The 18,857-nt window shown below is 44.6% G+C and overlaps 1 protein-coding gene and 1 long non-coding RNA gene across 2 annotated transcripts; both read right to left on the reverse strand.

Annotated features, from left to right (window-relative positions):
- Nucleotides 1–8,964: 8,964 nt before the first annotated feature.
- LOC109200368 (ribonuclease inhibitor-like) lies at nucleotides 8,965–16,352 on the reverse strand. The gene is made up of 5 exons (XM_025904653.1): nucleotides 15,737–16,352; nucleotides 14,015–14,137; nucleotides 10,214–10,387; nucleotides 9,817–9,990; nucleotides 8,965–9,292 (listed from the first exon to the last, which is right to left on the reverse strand). The coding sequence occupies exons 1-5, from the start codon at nucleotides 15,910–15,912 to the stop codon at nucleotides 9,058–9,060; spliced, it is 882 nt and encodes a 293-aa protein (XP_025760438.1). The 5' UTR covers nucleotides 15,913–16,352; the 3' UTR covers nucleotides 8,965–9,057.
- A 1,042-nt stretch (nucleotides 16,353–17,394) lies between these two features.
- Nucleotides 17,395–17,738, reverse strand: LOC112845092 (uncharacterized). Its single transcript, XR_003217898.1, has 2 exons — nucleotides 17,681–17,738; nucleotides 17,395–17,526 (listed from the first exon to the last, which is right to left on the reverse strand). It is a non-coding gene; the product is annotated as an uncharacterized LOC112845092 (long non-coding RNA).
- Between the last annotated feature and the right edge of the window lie 1,119 nt (nucleotides 17,739–18,857).

Consider the following 18,857-nt stretch of genomic DNA (forward strand, 5'->3'; position numbering starts at 1 on the left):
TCAAGTATCCTTGAGAGGATAAAGAGCTGGTCCAGTGTTCCGCGACCAGGACGAAAACCGCATTGTTCCTCCTGTATCCGAGGTTCGACTAGCGGACGAACTCTCCTTTCCAGCACCCTGGCATAGACTTTCCCAGGGAGGCTGAGGAGTGTGATCCCCCTGTACTTGGAACACACCCTCCGGTCTCCCTTCTTGAAGATGGGGACCACCACCCCGGTCTGCCAGTCCAGGGGTACTGCCCCTGATCTCCACGCAACATTGTAGAGGCGTGTCAACCAGGACAGCCCTACAACGTCCAGAGCCTTCAGGAACTCGGGGCGGACCTCATCAACACCAGGGGCTCTGCCACCAAGGAGTTGTTTAACTGCCTCAGTGACCTCGCCCCCGGAAATTGGCGGGTTATTCCCCTCATCCTCAGACTCTGCTTCCTCCTCGGAAGAGGAGGAAGTGGGATTAAGGAGGTCCTCGAAGTATTCCTTCCACTGCCTGACAATTTTCTCAGTCGACGTCAGCAGCGCTCCGCCAGCACTATACACAGTGCAGGTAGAGCACCGCTTTCCCCTCCTGATACGCCTGGCGGTTTGCCAGAATCTCTTCGAGGCAGTCCGAAAGTCTTTTTCCATGGCCTCTCCGAACTCCTCCCACACCCGAGTTTTTGCTTCAGCCACTGCCCAAGCCGCATTCCGCTTGGCCTGTCGAGGCAGTCCGAAAGTCTTTTTCCATGGCCTCTCCGAACTCCTCCCACACCGAGTTTTTGCTTCAGCCACTGCCCGAGCCGCATTCCGCTTGGCCTGTCGAGGCAGTCCGAAAGTCTTTTTCCATGGCCTCTCCGAACTCCTCCCACACCCGAGTTTTTGCTTCAGCCACTGCCCGAGCCGCATTCCGCTTGGCCTGTCGATACCTGTCGGCTGCCTCCGGAGTCCCACAGGCTAACCAAGCCCGATAGCACTCCTTCTTCAGCCTGGTGGCTCCCTTCACCTCTGGTGTCCACCATTTGGTTCGGGGATTACCACCACGGCAGGCACCAACCACCTTGCGGCCGCAGCTCAATGCAGCAGCTTCGGCAATGGAGATGCTGAACATGGTCCATTCGGACTCAATGTCCGCAGTCTCCCTCGGAATGCTGTTGAAGCTCTGCCGGAGGTGTGCGTTGAAGATCTCGCGGACTGGGGCCTCTGCTAGACGTTCCCAGCACACCCTCACTACGTGGTGCACCGGGTCTGTCCAGCGTCCTCCGCCGCCACCTGATCCAACTCACCACCAGGTGGTGATCAGTTGACAGCTCAGCCCCTCTCTTTACCCAAGTGTCCAGAACATATGGTCGCAGGTCTGGTGATATGATTACAAAATCGATCATTGACCTGCGGCCTAGAGCGTCCTGGTGCCACATGGACTTATGGACACTCTTATGTTCCAACAAGGTGTTTGTTATGGCCAAACTGTGATTTGCACTGAAGTCCAATAACAAAACACTGCTCGGGTTCAGATCAGGGAGGCCGTTCCTCCCAATCACTAACCCTATTGCCACTCTTGGCAGCCGGGGATCAGTCCGCCAGGGCCTCCGCTCCTGGCCGCCGCCCGTCACACAATGCACCCGACCCCTATGGCGCCTCCTGCGGGTGGTGGGCCTGCGGGAGGATGGGCTCATGTCTCCTCTTCGGGCTGTGCCCGGCCGGGCCCCATGGACTAAGGCCCGGTGTTAAAATCTCCCAATTCTTTTAATCTTTGGGCTGAAGGAAGGACAATACTCGGTGTATATATGCTCAATCAACAATATTTTATTTCCATATAATTCAACACTTAAGAGCATAAGAACCATCATGATGGGGAGAGATGCTTGAAGAGGGTCACAGCATGTCTCAAAATGGTGACGGGTTACTCAGCTTCTTATAGCCTCTAGTGGCCCCCACCTAGTCGTAAAAGCCTAAACATTCACATTCTTTCTCTCTTACGGCGCCTAAGTTATGACCTCGGCTCCCTGTCTTTCTGCTCTCTGGAAAGGTGGGGGTATGGAATGTGGTCTTCTCTTCTTCTATTCTAGACACAAGGTCTTCTGCACACAACATTCTCTTCATGATTCAGCAGTATGAAATGTCAAGAAACAGTGTAACACATTCAACAGTGTCGAGTAATACAGGTCAATCAAATAGATCTAATGATTTTCACACTCTTTTAAGTCAGAAGTATAATGCAAACTAAAACTACATACTGATCACACACTCTATATTAAGGGGTATAATATGACCTACAGCAATATCATAATTCAACTACTTTGATTACAGATATATGGTAACATATGATAACAGAATAATCTCACAATTCCCCCTTTTGATCTCTTAAAAAAGAGATCACTTATAACATACACTCCAGCGTTACAAGGTTCAGTTCTTCTTGGTCCTGAGGCCCTCTGTCCCCCTTTAACGGGTGGACCATATGTGGGATGACCTCTGTGTTTACGCAGTTCAGATGCAAGAAGAATTAGATTTACAACCATAACAGCAGTTACAGATGACACTCCCATCACTCCCAGTTCTCCCACAGCTTTATTTTGGTGCTACAGTTTTCCCCTCCCATTTTTGGTGCCACCTTATACCTTTCAAATGTACTCAGACTAGAACCTCTGTCTAAGGAGCTTTTAACCATTATTTTATTGCTGCAGCTACCAGTATCTTCCAGTTGGGTGATTCTCAGCTTCTTTCTTCGACCTCCGGGGTTAGACCACCCTTTAGTCGTTGCACAGATCAGGGGATTATTCTGCCCCGATTTCAAACAAAGATCTGTGTATTTTGGGGTCACCGCCGTGTCCCCCTTTTTACCAAGAGCCTCTCGAACCTCGTTGGTCTGGTGTTCCTAAATCTTGGCCAACCCCTTCATGGTTATTGCTGTGTTTATGGGATCCATCCTCTCAAGGAGCCCAAACGCCATGACACTTGACCCCAGTTGCTGTCTCGGCAGTCCCTACATCTGTCTCTGCTGTGAAGGGTCCTCATATCTCCGTAACTTCGTCTGGTGTCTGTTCCTCTCTCTGTAAAGCAGAAAATCAAAACACCTCTCTCCCTAGCCTTGATAATCTAATGTTGTTATCCGTTGTTCTTCTAGTAATTCAAATTTGGTTTAAAATATTATGTTCAGGACTCTCTGACCAAGGAACTCATTCTAATCATAATCTATGTGTGTGTAAAAGAAATCAAAAAATTAATGAACCATTTCTAAGCCTAACATATCATAAGCTTAAGTTTTACCATACCTAAATTATTGAACACACAAATAAAGTCATAAAATGTTCATAAAACCATTGTTTGATATTCAGACTCAACTCCCCCCTTTTTGACACACTCCCATGTGTCAATCCATTGGAGCTAGAAAATTAAAAGAGAAGGTTAGTGACATCATATCTCAGAACTCAAAATTAGCAACCAAAGGGTTAAATCTGCAGTTCCACACTCTCATGTGAAGCTACCGTCTCCTCTTCAGTCTCTCTTATCCTCCTGCTCCTGGAAAAACAAAACAAAACAGAGCGAAGCATCCACCCTCCTGCCGGCTAGGTGAATTGTTTGTTGGCATTTACTAATCCTAAAGTTGGTGCAGTCATTGTCTCAGTATCAAGTCAGTCAAAACTTTTAGTCCGTCCATCACAGTCCAGTCACATGCATTCATTCACACACATTCATACCAGATGTTGCTGATAATGGAGTCTCACGCGCGACCTATTCGAGCATCCATCACCAGCAAGATGACGTCATCATTTTTAAGGAAAACAATTCCTTGTTTTTTGGACTGGATTGACTCGCTGCAATCCTTTTAGACTCAGGACTTCTCACGTGATCAGTGTCCCATATTAGTGAATTTCTCTCAAGCCAATTACAATCATGGAGAAGCACACTTTGCAACTGTTTACAGTAATAATATTTTATAGCGCTTTAAATCTCAATCTTTCAGGCCTGGTTTAAAGAGCTGATTGTTAAATCATGAACTCACAAAATATCACCACCGGTGGATCACACCTCTCAGATGTTCTTATCTCAGTGCACTGTAACAAAAAACGAAAACAGATGTAACCAACAAAATACTAATAAAAATAACACAAACTAGGGCCCGTTGCAGACATGTCAGAGCATAAAACTATCCCTCTCTCGCTTACGAGAAAGAACACAAGCCAAAGCTCACAGATAAAATCAAGCTAGTGCTAAGCAAAACCAAAAAAAAAAAAATCAACCAGAAATTCACAGGAACGTTTTGCTTCCTGCCGGGACAATATTGTGTGGGAATGAGAACCTCAGGTGCCGTAACACCTTTTGTTCCTCCTTGACTTAAATCTCAATCAGAGAGAATGCCGTACTCCGACCTGAAACTTACACTATTAATTCATCATTTTCACTCTGTGCCACTGTTCCTCATCAGGGCTGTGTGAAGCACAGTAAAGAATTCAGTCAAGGCCTTGAGCCATAAACAGACATCACGCACAGACATTGTTTTCATAACCAAACTGTTTTAGACCTTATTCCTTAAGTCTACATAAATGCCCTTTGGGTGACATAAAACACATTCTAAATAATCAACGATAATCAATGGCTCCTCATAAAAATTACTTATTGGGATATTTGTGTGCAGCATTTTGCATATCAGCATAAGCATTTGTTAGCAAAGCATTCTTCATTGCATCAGCGTGTGTGTGTGTGTGTGCGCATCACTCTTCGTTGCACAAGCGTGTGCATGTGTATGTGTATGTGTGTGGATCACTTCTCAGTGAATCAGCATTTCAATGTGTGTGTGTGTGTGTGTGTGTGTGTGTGTGTTCATCACTTTCCTGTTCTGATGTCTTGGGTAAACCATGGCCTGAAGCATGCCCTGGGGTCCTGCCCTCCTCCTTTTTCAGTCTGTTTGCGACCATTGCTGCTGCTGCTCAAAGTTCAGTCCGTCCTGGTTCTGACCCCAATTGGGGCAGTCCTTTCTCCAATGTCCATGCTCACCGTAGGTGAAACCTGCATCTTCCTCTGTGTTTTTGTCCATTCTGAGGTGCCTTTTGACCTCAGTTGCTCCTCCTGTCTCTGTCACGCCCATTTTGCTGCCGTGTTGGTCCATCACTGTCCTGCACAGTGTTAATGCAGAATTGTTAAGATCAGCATCCTTTTGCTTGACCTTACTTTTCATTCGGGCTTGGCGGGCGTCTCGTCACAGCTCTGTCAGCTGACGCAGTCTGGGAATTTTCCCCCGTGTAGTGAAACGGGCCTTAGGTTTAGTGCTCTCCGTCTCTGCTGCATGAGATCGCATTCCTGCAGCACTGTTGACATTTTCAGGTTGTTGTTGTGGGTCCAGCTGTTGCAGCATTTGGTCAGGGTCACGTAGAGGGGAGAGCAGGAGTCCAGGTCAGCCTCGGCTTTCAGGGCCGGCAAAGCAGCCTGTAATTAAACATAAATAGAGAAAAAAAAACCAAAAAAACAAAACAAAACAAAACAAAAACAAACAAAAGTGTACGAACAGGAAAATGATGTTGTGTTGGCTGTGTTACAAAGAGAGGGGAGAAACACCGGGCCAGGCCCTGTGTCAGCCTTCTCTCCCCCTTTTTTTTTTTTTTTTCTTTTTTCCTCTCACGATATAATCAACTCATAACCCACCAGGTTGACAGGACAACATGCACATGTTCAAATTCTTAAGATCATGTTTAAACTCACAAAAGAGAATTTTCTTTCCGTCAGTAATCACTTGTGTTGTTCAGTCATCAGAAAACATCTCACAATTTGACTCTTAACCACTAAATTTGTTGTTTCCTCACTGGTTGGTCATACCAGTCTCTTTATTTTCTTTTTCTTTGAAGTTAAATTGTTGTCCTGCAACCTAGAGGGTTTATTTGTTAGTAATGGATAAACTTCATCATTAAAAAACAACAGGTGTATGTTAACTTTTTGCTGCTTTAACCTTGCTGGAAAATCTTCACATGTTCATGAGTGTAAGCTGTTTTTTCATTGCATGTGTGTGCATTTGTAGGCAGGTTAATTTTAACTTTTTCTCAAACTAGGTGTTACCTTAAAAGGAGCCTTTCTCTCACATTTCTCTGCTTGTGTGTGTTTTTTTTCACCTTTTGTTGTGATGCTCCGGACACCTTCCCAACCTCCACAAGTCTGTTGGCCCCAATTTTGTGTTAAAACTTCTCTTAATTTCTCCTCTAATTCTCTCCTCGCTGCTGTCTGTTTCACAGCTGCTGATTCTTGCTGGGTGTGGTTCCCATTACTATAATTTTGCTTCGGCCGCTGTGCTTGTGGGGGCAGTTGGTCCAGGTCCGTAGCTTCCTGTATTAACACACTAAGAGATTTATTTAATATCATTGTCATCACTATTGAACAGATAAGCAGGCAACACGCCCACCTTGACAGCGCAAACTGCACGCCAGTCTCCCAACACATTCCTCTCTCTGCTTCTCAATAATTCTCCACTACACACCTCTTACTCTCTCTCTCTCCTTTTTTTAATTATTTTTATTACACCACAGAGTAATACACCCAATTATGCCCGTCTATCTCTATGTGGCTCCAAATTCCCTCTTTATTTAATTTCACGTTATCAGGGGACAGGCACACAACAATTTCAACCACTGAAACGTCACTGAAATGAGGCTTCCAACCTCTATTTTGAGAAATAAGGACTCTAACCTCGGTTTTCTCTTTGACTACTATAGAACTCAACCTTAGATGTCAAAGCATTCTCTTGTTCTATTCCAGAATAAATGTGAACCCGTGATTACACGGCCGTTCCAGTGTTATTCTGTTATCGTTTGAGGGCCCTGAGTTCTCAGGTGATAAACCTGGACCTCCAGACGCCGCTGGTCCGTGCGTCGCGTCCGACACACGGTGGGGGAGCCAACCCCAGGACAAACTTAATTTCCACAGGTACACTAGGCGTCAACCTTTGATCTTAAAGCATTCTCTTCGCACTAATGTCCTCCTATTCACACATCAACCGTCACTGTCACTGTGTTCACGCTTCACACACACAAAGCAGCACCCAGAGCGCGCCTCTCACACACAAAGCAGCACCCAGAGCGCGCCTCTCACACACAAAGCAGCACCCAGAGCGCGCTTCACACACACACCGCCCAGAGCGCGCCTCACCAGCCGTGAGACCCACAGAGAGCGCTTTTTCACCAGCGGAAATTTACACAGAAACCTCTTAAGCTCAACTGTTAGAACTCTTCTGAAGCACAATCGCACCATACACCATGTACCCCTTTTACTGCGCTTATGGCCGCCACAACGGGGCAAAATCGCATCATAAACAGAAGTGATGCTCGTCCCCGAAGCTCAAAACCGTCACCATAAGCCAGCGTCTACTTTACCTTTAATCGGGGTGAAGTAAATATTTTACTTATAATTTTATGACCGCAGCCCTCGAGGCTCAAAACCGACACCATAAACCACCGTCTAACCTCTTTTCAACGTGCTGAAACCAGCAACCCCTCACTACTGTACTTATGGCCGCCACACCGGAACACGGCCGTATCATAAACCAAAACCTACGGACGTGTTTCGCATTACGCGTTGCCAGTGCTCAACCGACACCGTAAGCCAGTATCTGCTTAACCTTAATTTCACACTAATTTCATGGCCGCATCAACGAGGACTCAACCGACATCATAACCCACTTCAAAACCTCTATTCAATGTACTGAAATTATGGCCGCGTCTCCAAAAGATTCTAATGTATTATTGCTACAGAAGCCAGTCTTAGACAAAGTTAAATGTGGAAGGTAAAGTGGGTTGCAACTAGCTCAACGTAGTATGTTATTAGTTTCTTGGTAGATGCAATTAAACTGCAACTAGCTCAACGTAGTATATTATTAGTTTCTTGGTAGAAGCAGTTTATCTAACACACTGGAATTCAGCCTCAACTTTTGTTGTTAGTATCTTGCGCCAAAAACCAGACACCGACAAATTTAATGTGAAAATACGTGTAACTCAGCGAACAGATTAATTTGGAAAGCCCAATATGCACATTTGGTATTTATAATACAACAGGCTGTGCTTACCTTTCTGTTTAGGCCGGCCCTCTGTTCGCCTCGCCCCACGATCTCACCACAGGCCAAATCTGCACCTCCTCAGCACACCAAAGATCCGGGTCACGGCACCAAGTTGTTAAAATCTCCCAATTCTTTTAATCTTTGGGCTGAAGGAAGGACAATACTCGGTGTATATATGCTCAATCAACAATATTTTATTTCCATATAATTCAACACTTAAGAGCATAAGAACCATCATGATGGGGAGAGATGCTTGAAGAGGGTCACAGCATGTCTCAAAATGGTGACGGGTTACTCAGCTTCTTATAGCCTCTAGTGGCCCCCACCTAGTCGTAAAAGCCTAAACATTCACATTCTTTCTCTCTTACGGCGCCTAAGTTATGACCTCGGCTCCCTGTCTTTCTGCTCTCTGGAAAGGTGGGGGTATGGAATGTGGTCTTCTCTTCTTCTATTCTAGACACAAGGTCTTCTGCACACAACATTCTCTTCATGATTCAGCAGTATGAAATGTCAAGAAACAGTGTAACACATTCAACAGTGTCGAGTAATACAGGTCAATCAAATAGATCTAATGATTTTCACACTCTTTTAAGTCAGAAGTATAATGCAAACTAAAACTACATACTGATCACACACTCTATATTAAGGGGTATAATATGACCTACAGCAATATCATAATTCAACTACTTTGATTACAGATATATGGTAACATATGATAACAGAATAATCTCACACCGGCCACCAGATGCTCGCCCTCGGGTACCCTCCCCGGGCCTGGCTCTAGGGCTGGGCCCCGGTAACCCTATCCCAGGCAGGGTAAACTGTTCCCTCGATGTTCTCTTGATAAGGGTCTTCTGAATCACTCTTTGTCTGGTACCTCACCCAGGACCAATTTGCCATGGGAGACCATACCAGGGGGCAAAAGCCCCCTGACAACATAGTCCCTGGGATCCCTGGGACACACAAACCCCTCCACCACGATAAGGTAGCGATTCACGGAGAGGGAAACTGATAATTTAAATTAAGAATTTCCTATCAAGATACTGTTTATGCAATAATATAAAACATGTTTGAAATGATCATCAGTAGAAAAAATTTCAATTCTGACCTGAGAGTTTCCATATTACAATATGGACTCTTCAATCCAACAGACAGGAGCTTCACTCCTGAATCCTGCAGGTCAGAGTTACTCAGGTCCAGCTCTCTCAGAGTAGAGGACTGTGAACTGAGGACTGAGAACAGATCTTCGCAGCCTCTCTCTGAGAACTGACAATGACTCAGTCTGAAAAATGAAATATAAACATTAAACGAACACTGTTGAAGTGGAATGAGAGTGCACGGAAGAGTTAAGGTTTAGCAATATGTAACCCTGTTTTTTCTTTTTTTTTCAGGAATCCTTCATGCCTTACTAACATACAACAGATGGATGACACTGACATTTATTGGCTATATTACACTAGTCAAAAGAAGAAAAAAAAAACCCACAGCAAAAACAAAACACCAAGATGATACTTAGGACAACGGTGAATCAATTCTGGTTTTCTAAGGCAAATGCCAATTTGTGCTCCATGTGCCGGGCAGCGAGGGCAGTACATTAACACCAAAGTAGCTGACATTGATCAATATGGATAAATATTGATCAATATCTCTCTCTGCTACTTAAATGATCATAAAACTATTGCAGAAGTTTAACTGATGTTATATTTTAATTAAAAGGTGTTCCTTTATTTTTATTCTTTTTTAATAGTGTATTCATATTGCTTAATTCTGCCAATTGATGAAAAGCACAGTATCACTTGATTTCACCTCAGCATATTCAGTTTACAGTGTGGACTCCTCAGTCCTGCTGAAAGAAGCTTCACTGCTGAATCCTGCAGATTGTTGTTACTCAGGTCCAGCTCTCTCAGACTAGAGGACTGGCAGTTGAGAACTGAAGACAGGGCTTCATAGCTCGTCTCTGACAAGTTACAGAGACTCAGTCTGGGGGAAACGAACATTTTTAAAAATCTGTTGCCTTCTCATGTTAAAAGGTTAGAAATATAGAAGATTACCATAACTTCAGAATAAAAAGTTATTTCTTTCTCTCCCTCTCTCAAATGTATTTCATAAAACACAACAATAAAAGTTAACCTTGATTTGCTTAGAATTTTAACTGATTTCTTATGTCAAGTCATAAAGAACGCAGAATATTAGATGAGCTGACCTGAGTGTTTTCAGTGTACACTCTGGACTCTTCACTGAAGCAGACAGAAGATTCAGTGCTGAATCCTGCAGGGTGTTGATACTCAGGTTCAGCTCTCTCAGACTAGAGGACCGGGAGCTGAGAACTGAGGACAGAGCTTCATAGCCTCTCTCTGAGAGTTTAGGGACACTCAGACTAAAAAGAACAAAAACAATTTGAAAAATTATCATTTAATCACAAACGGTTTGCGATTCATTCAAATCACTTCATATCTTGAACCTTTACAAGAAAGACAAATGTCAGTGTGCATTACTATTTATGGTTGACTTAAAAACGTTATATTTACACAGGGGCAAAATATCAAAGACCTGGAACTTGCTCATTAAATCCTATGCTAAACAAGTGATAACTACTCATTCTGTGAACAGATGATAAGCAAGTGTGTAAGCATTCAGCAGTAAAAGGGAAGGCTGGCGCAGATCCTGGTGAGTGAGGGCTAATTAGACTCTAAGACTGCAAAAGTCCTTTGATCTCACTTAGGTTAACAAATGATTTAGAGATTCTGAGAGACTGAAACAGTAAAGTTTTTATAGAAATAATTTCTGCAAAAGCAGATACAGTAGTTAGACATCACATCAGAGTTCTCCACAAAGCAGTGTGTAACAAGCGACCGAACACGCATGGGATTTCAGTGTCACTTAATCTATTTATTTGGCTTTGTTGACTAAATGCTTCACTGTAAGCTACAGGTGTCTCCAGGAGCAGCTTCATTCTGTGCTACTCCACTAACATCACAAACTCCTCTCTCGCATGTCCCCACAGTCACTACATATTTAGAGAAGAGAGAGCCATTAGTTCCCGCACACACCAGTTTCTCCCATCACTGTGATAATGCCCTGAGAACTCACTATACTGGCCCTCCACAGGCAGACCAGTTATCACAACACCACCACATACTCCCACCCCCCGACTGAGGGATGGGCCACATCCGACCGAGCCTACTCCACCTGAGGACACACCTGCCTGCCCGACCCCCAAGTGGTACCCTAAATATTGTACCTTCATCCAACTGCACACATTTCTTCAGGTTTGCTGTGAGCACTGCCGGCCTCAAAGACTCCAGGACGCAACCACTCGCTGCACATGGTCCACCCAGGTATCACTGTGGATGATAACATCATCCAAGTAGGCAGCAGCATACACAGCATGCAGCTGCAGTATCCGGTCCATGAGGCACTGGAGGTTGGCAGGGGCTCCAAACAACCCGAACAGAAGTGTGACAGATTGGTACAAACCGTACAGATTGGAGAAAGCTATTTTTTCCCTGGACTCTGCAGATAAGGGAATCTGCCAGTAGCCCATGGTAAAATCCAATGTAGTGAAAAGGCGGGCAGTGCCCAAGAGGTCGTCAACCCCGGGCATGGGGTAAGCATCAAGCTGTGACACTTTGTTCACCTTGCGATAGTCTACACAGAACCGTATAGACCCATCCTTCCTCACCACAGGAACTATGGGGCTACACCACAAACTGTGAACCACTTCAATTCAATTCAATTCAATTTTATTTATATAGCGCCAAATCACAACAAAAGTCGCCTCAAGGCGCTTTATATTGCACAGTAGATCGCACAATAATAAATACAGAGAAAAACCCAACAATCATATGACCCCCTATGAGCAAGCACTTTGGCGACAGTGGGAAGGAAAAACTCCCTTTTAACAGGAAGAAACCTCCGGCAGAACCAGGCTCAGGGAGGGGCGGGGCCATCTGCTGTGACCGGTTGGGGTGAGAGAAGGAAAACAGGATAAAGACATGCTGTGGAAGAGAGACAGAGATTAATAACAAATATGATTCGATGCAGAGAGGTCTATTAACACATGGTGAGTGAGAAAGGTGACTGGAAAGGAAAAACTCAATGCATCATGGGAATCCCCGGCAGCCTACGTCTATTGCAGCATAACTAAGGGAGGATTCAGGGTCACCTGGTCCAGCCCTAACTATATGCTTTAGCAAAAAGGAAAGTTTGAAGCCTAATCTTGAAAGTAGAGATAGTGTCTGTCTCCCGAATCCAAACTGGAAGCTGGTTCCACAGAAGAGGGGCCTGAAAACTGAAGGCTCTCCCTCCCATTCTACTTTTAAATACTCTAGGGACAGCAAGTAGGCCTGCAGAGCGAGAGCGAAGTGCTCTAATAGGGTGATATGGCACTACAAGGTCATTAAGATAAGATGGGGCCTGATTATTTAAGGCCTTGTGTGTGAGGAGCAGGATTTTGAATTCAATTCTGGATTTAACAGGAAGCCAATGAAGGGAAGCCAAAACAGGAGAAATATGCTCTCTCTTTCTAGTCCCTGTCAGTACTGTTGCTGCAGCATTTTGGATTAACTGAAGGCTTTTCAGCGAGTTTTTAGGACATCCTGATAATAAAGAATTACAGTAGTCCAGCCATCTTTTTGTTTCAAAATAGCTGATAACTATTCGCTGATAGCTGCCAACATTTGCAAACAAATATAATTCTATAAAGTGGTTCTATATAATGTGTAACTGTTCATATAGAGCGTTATTAAATTTATTGCTAATGCAATCATATGGCACACTGACTTCTGAGGAAATTTTAAATGGCACTCGCCATCAGAAAGGTTGCCTACCCCTGCTCTAGCTTCACATGTCTGAGAACAGAATCACCGGTTAGACACATGAACAGGTTGGTGGTGTACCTGGGGCTTCTGTTTAAGACTATGCTTCCTCCTCACCGTCACCCAGCTGCCCTCTTTCCCCAGCTGCTTGGGGTCTGCCGGGGAACAGCTAGCGGGGCCTACGCTATCTTCGGCTGCACCAGCTACAGGGGCCTGGCTAGCTACGGGTGAATGAAGGGTGCGAAGCCGAGTCTCCAATTCAGTAATCCTGGCCTCCAGAGCTGCAAATATGCTACATTTGTTACAGGTATCATTACTGCTAAACAAGGTTGAGGAGTAGCTAAACATCTGACACAATGAGCAGGAAAGTGCAGGAGGGACAAGTGAAGTAGCCATGGTGCTAACGAGTCGGCTACGAGCTAAGCTAAGCTAGCGAAACAGTACAGAGACAGTGAGTGAATACTTTGGCTATAAATTAGGTAGTGAGCACACAGAAAGGGTGCTTCAGATGAAGCACGTGAAGATTATCCTCTGAAAAAGGAATGCATCTAAAAGATTTTAATTAAATTGCTAAGCAGAAAAGCTACTCAGAAACTCCACTGTGTTTGAGCAGGAACAGGAAGTGATACTCTACCACAAAGCGAGCGAACACTTGGTGTTCGCTCGCTTTGTGGTAGAGTATCAGTATGTGGTAGAGTATCACTATGTGGTAGTATGTGGTATCAGTATGTGGTAGAGTATCAGTATGTGGTAGTATGTGGTATCAGTATGTGGTAGAGTATCGGTATTCACTTCTATTACTCCCAACTTTAACATCTTAGCCAATTCCCTCTGAACAATTTGCCTTTTATGTTCAGGCAGAATGGTGCTCAATGAGTGAAGTATGACCAGGAACGGGGGAAAACACATCTGCTTGGATGTCTGGCCAATAAAATCGGGATGTTATTCTCTCCAGAGTTTTGTTTCATCCCACATGCCCTGCCAATGGGATATAATGAGCTGCCGGGAAATTATATTCCAGGCGGCATCGCAGCACCAACAGCTAGGTGTGTGTTTCTTCGGTGTGAGTGCCGTGACTCACTCAATACAGCCTGTCATTCCGCAACAGGAAATGCAGGTAATTCTGCGCAGCAAACAATATGTGATATCATGCGAGCCTTCTTCTGATAGCCCAGGTCAAAGCCAACCATTCCATTCTGCAGTTTCTGGCCCAGGCAAACAGCCGCTCCCCTCCAGTCATCCGGCTGGCTGGATGGTCCTCCAGGGAGAGGCCCAGATGATCCACAACTGCAGCACACATCAAGTTAGGGCTGGGCGATATGTTGAGTTTTTTTTTTTTAAAAATATCGATATATTTTTATACGAGATATAAGATCCTAAAATCCTTTCATTTTCTCAAAAGTTGACAGTGCGCCTTATGTATGAATTCTGGTTGTGCTTGATGACCGCAAACCGATTTTATGTGGGACACGGCGCTCAGCAATCTGTCAAAAAATGTTTTAGTATGACTTTGGTAAGCTACGGAGCTGCACCGCTTGATGGATTGTCCGAGCATTGCTGCTACCGTAGTCTGGATCTATCTACTGTGCTTCAACGTAATATTACCATATTGTGTGCCTATAAGGACCATAAATTGCACCTGTTCAGCGATGTGGTTACAAAGAGCATTTCAAACTCCAGGCTGTCAGTCACGTAGTAGAACTTGGGAACAGAGCAGCTGTGAAATCTGTCTGTCTTTGTTATTATGCTCAGCGTCTGTTAGTTTACATGTTGACTGCACAATTGCGAACTTTTTGTTATGCACAAAAACAACATTGTTTTCTTTTATTTATAGAGCATTATTATTTATTAAATGCTAATTATTTATTTGAGTAATTTTTTCATGTACATCTATGCTGTATGTTAATAAAAGTGCCTGTGTGACATCTGGGACACAGCTTTGACTAAGAACTCTCTTTTTGTTCTTACTTTATGGCTTTAAAAAAATATATCGAGATATATATCGTATATCGCCATCCAGCTAAAAAATATCTAGATATGAATTTTGGGTCATATCGCCCAGTCCTAATTGAAGTCTCCTGGGGACACCGGAGGCAGAGTCAGGGCCGCCATCTTGGCCTCCCCTGACAGTAGCAGCTGCAGCAACAGCGCCCACTTCTCCTCTGGCCAACGACACACCAGTGCTTTGGCGCGGAAAGTCTCTGTAAAAATTTGCAAATCGTTGCCCTCCCCCATCCGATGCAACGCCACCGACAGCAAAAGGGAGGGGGCCGGCGCCACAGCAGCCTCCACCTGTTTCCCCCGTCACTGCCCTGAGGGCTCACTGTACCTCCCCTCCACTGCAGTAGGCCAGAGACCACGCCCCACAGTGACATAAAGTCTCATGCCTCCTTATCCACAGTGTAGATGTCAGTGTCCTCTGGGTCCTTACTGATCATTGCATTTCTGTCACAATTTGTCAAGGTTTACAGACTGTGCGCAGTCAAAGTGATTGGAGAGACTGACAGAAAAGCAAGCAAAAAGATCGGGCACCAGGAAATCAGAAGAATCATAATGAATGTGATTAAATCTGCCAGCATCTGCATATCCTGGGGAACTGTACTTGTGAGGCTGATTGTATTATATAGAAGTGAACTCATCTCCAACTGAGAAGTGCACTGACGCAGAGCAATGAGATCAGAGGAGAAATGATTGAGTTGACGATTATCACCTATGGGTCCATCACAGTCTTTAAAAAGGAGCTGTATTAATAAAATTTACTTACAGGATAATCAGGATATGACTTTGATAAAAGCTGACAGAAATGTTTAAGAAACTCTGACATTTCCTGCTGCTATCATTTTTTAAGGGTTCATCACACATTACACGGTTTGTGTTATAAATATAAGACTAATCACAGAGTTACTTACAGAGCTTTGTTGGAGGCTTTGACCACTGGCAGCAGCCCTAGAAGACCTTCCTCTGAAGCAGAGTATTTCTTCAGGTCAAACACATCCAGATCTTTTTCTGATGACAGTAAGATGAAGACCAGAGCTGACCACTGAGCAGGAGAAATTGTATCATAGGACAGACGTCCTGATCTCATGGACTGTTGGATCTCCTCTACTAGAGAACGATCATTCAGTTCATTCAGACAGTGGAACAAATTGATGCTTTTTTCTGCAGACAGATTCTCATCGAGCTTCTCCTTGATGTACTGGACTGTTTCCTGATTGGTCTGTGAACTACTTCCTGTCTGTGTCAGCAGACCGCGTAGGAGATTATGATTGGTCTGCAGAGAAAAACCCAGGAGGAAGCGGAGGAACAAGTCCAGGTGTCCATTTGGACTCTGTAAGGCCTTGTTCACAGCACACTGGTGGAAGTGTTTCTCTGCAGATTTTCCTGTTTCAGACTTCCTGGAGGTTGTTTGTTGTTGTTCCAGCAGATTTTCTCCAGAGTTGATGAAGGTCAGATGGACATGAAGAGCAGCCAGAAACTCCTGAACACTCAGATGGATGAAGCAGAACACCTTGTCCTGGTACAGTCCTCTCTCCTCTTTAAAGATCTGTGTGAACACTCCTGAGTACACTGAGGCTGCTCTGATATCGATGCCACACTCTGTCAGGTCTGATTCATAGAAGATCAGGTTTCCTTTCTGCAGCTGATCAAAAGCCAGTTTTCCCAGAGACTCCATCATCTCCCTGCTCTCTGGACTCCAGTGTGGATCTGTCTCAGCTCCTCCATCGTACTTGACCTTCTTCACTTTGGCCTGAGCCACCAGGAAGTGGATGTACATCTCAGTCAGGGTCTTGGGCAGCTGTCCTCCCTCTCTGGTTTCCAGCACATCCTCCAGAACTGTAGCAGTGATCCAGCAGAAGACTGGGATGTGGCACATGATGTGGAGGCTTCGTGATGTCTTGATGTGGGAGATGATCCTGCCGGCCTGCTCCTCATCTCCTCCTGAAGTACTCCTCCTTCTGTGGGTCAGTGAACCCTCTGACCTCTGTCACCATGCCAACACAGTCAGGAGGGATCTGATCGGCTGCTGCAGGTCGTGTGGTTATCCAGAGGCGAGCAGAGGGAAGCAGTTTCCCCCTGATGAGGTTCATCAGCAGCACATCCACTGAGGTGGACTTTCCAGGGTCAGTTAGGATTGTAGTTTTGTGGAAGTCCAGAGGAAGTCGACACTCATCCAGACCATCAAAGATGAACACAACCTGGAAGTCTTCAAAGCTGCAGATTCCTGCTTCTTTGGTTTCAGTAAAGAAGTGATGAACAAGTTCCACCAAGCTGAACTTTTCCTCTTTCAGCACATTCAGCTCTCTGAAAGTGAATGGAAATATGAACTGGATGTCCTGGTTGGCTTTGTCTTCAGCCCAGTCCAGGCTGTATTTCTGTGTTAAGACTGTTTTCCCAATGCCAGCCACTCCCTTTGTCAGCACTGTTCTGATTGGTTCATCTCTTCCAGGTGAGGCTTTAAAGATGTCTTCTTGTCTGATTGTTGTTTCTGGTCTGTCTGGTTTCCTGGATGCTGTTTCAATCTGTCTGACCTCATGTTCATCATTGACCTCTGCAGTCCCTCCCTCTGTGATGTAGAGCTCTGTGTAGATCTGATTCAGAAGGGTTGGGTTTCCTGCTTTAGCGATGCCCTCAAACACACACTGGAACTTCTTCTTCAGTGCAGATTTAAGGTTACGATGACAAACTGCAGCATGAAGTTCTGAATGAGAAGAAATGTGTAAAATATCATTTAAAAGTGGAAACAAACACTTAATTCCAAAAAGAAATAATCTTTAAAACATGTTGCTCCATCTTCCATCTCTGGAAAATGTTCATTAATCCAACATCTTAAATCTTTAGATAAATCCTCTTACTGCTCTGCAGACGGTCAGCCAGCTCCTCCTGCTTCATTCTCCTGAGGAAGTCCACTGTGATCTTCACAAATGCCTCTCTGCTGCTGCTCCTCTGACTCTCTAAGCATTCTGGGTAATCTGGACTCAGAACCTTCTGGATCTTCTTCAGCTCGTTCTTCACAAAAGTGATGATGTTGTCCTCCAGCAGCTGGAACAGAATATTTATGAATGAGCCAATCAGACTGAAATCATGGAGCCAAACATCAGATCCATGTTGGACACACTGACGATCCACTGGTCTACAAAGAGCAGCATGGAGATGACTGTGAACAGAATAGATGTAACAGTAGTTGTTGTACATGTACAGACCATAAATATGGAGTCCAGCTGTGTTTGATGCTGCTGGGCAGACTGACCACTGGGAACCTCTGAGCTCTGCTGGTCCACTCTGTGGAGGAACCATGAAGAATTACTTCAAGCACAGGATAAAGATCCAGGAGTTTCTGCTCAAATAACTTAATCTGAATCAAGTCTGTCAAGTTTTAAACTCTCAGATTGTGAACATATCAGTAATTTTCAGTCTGTTTTCATGGACGTCCTTTCTGTGGTGATGTCAGGGATGATTTTGAAGAAGCTCATTAAACTGAACCATCAGCAGATCACTGCTCCAAAACCAGAACATGATCCGTGGTCTCCCTCCACCACCAGAACACCAGCTTTACTAACGTGGTAGATCAGTGTAGTACAGATCACTAACTGATGAGTCATTTTATCAAAATCACTGAGTGCTTCACATCTGACCCACTGATGTTTCTGTGGACATTTTGCATATTTAATGAATGTCTGAAAGTTTTACATTCATTCTATGAATACAGTGGAAATGTTGTGTTATAGTCACCATGTTTTTTCAGTTCAGAAAATTAGATTCTTTTTTCACAGCTGAAAAACATTTATTCTCTATTGAAATCTGCATCGTCCACTCCAAAGGTCACAATCTGAAGGTAACATCTGGTTTTGTTCCCTGTGATTAAATCTGAGCATCAGTATGGTGGGATTTATCCACTACATCCACACCACTGTGGTTCAGTGTTGTCCTGATGGAGTAACAGCAGCCAGTATGATCCAGGCTTTAGCTGCTGGGTCTCTGTGTGACCTCTCAGACTGTTTAACAGATCAGACACAAAGAGAATCAGAGCAG

The sequence above is a fragment of the Oreochromis niloticus genome, unplaced genomic scaffold, assembly GCF_001858045.2.
Source record: "Oreochromis niloticus isolate F11D_XX unplaced genomic scaffold, O_niloticus_UMD_NMBU tig00003056_pilon, whole genome shotgun sequence".
NCBI lineage: Eukaryota > Metazoa > Chordata > Actinopteri > Cichliformes > Cichlidae > Oreochromis > Oreochromis niloticus.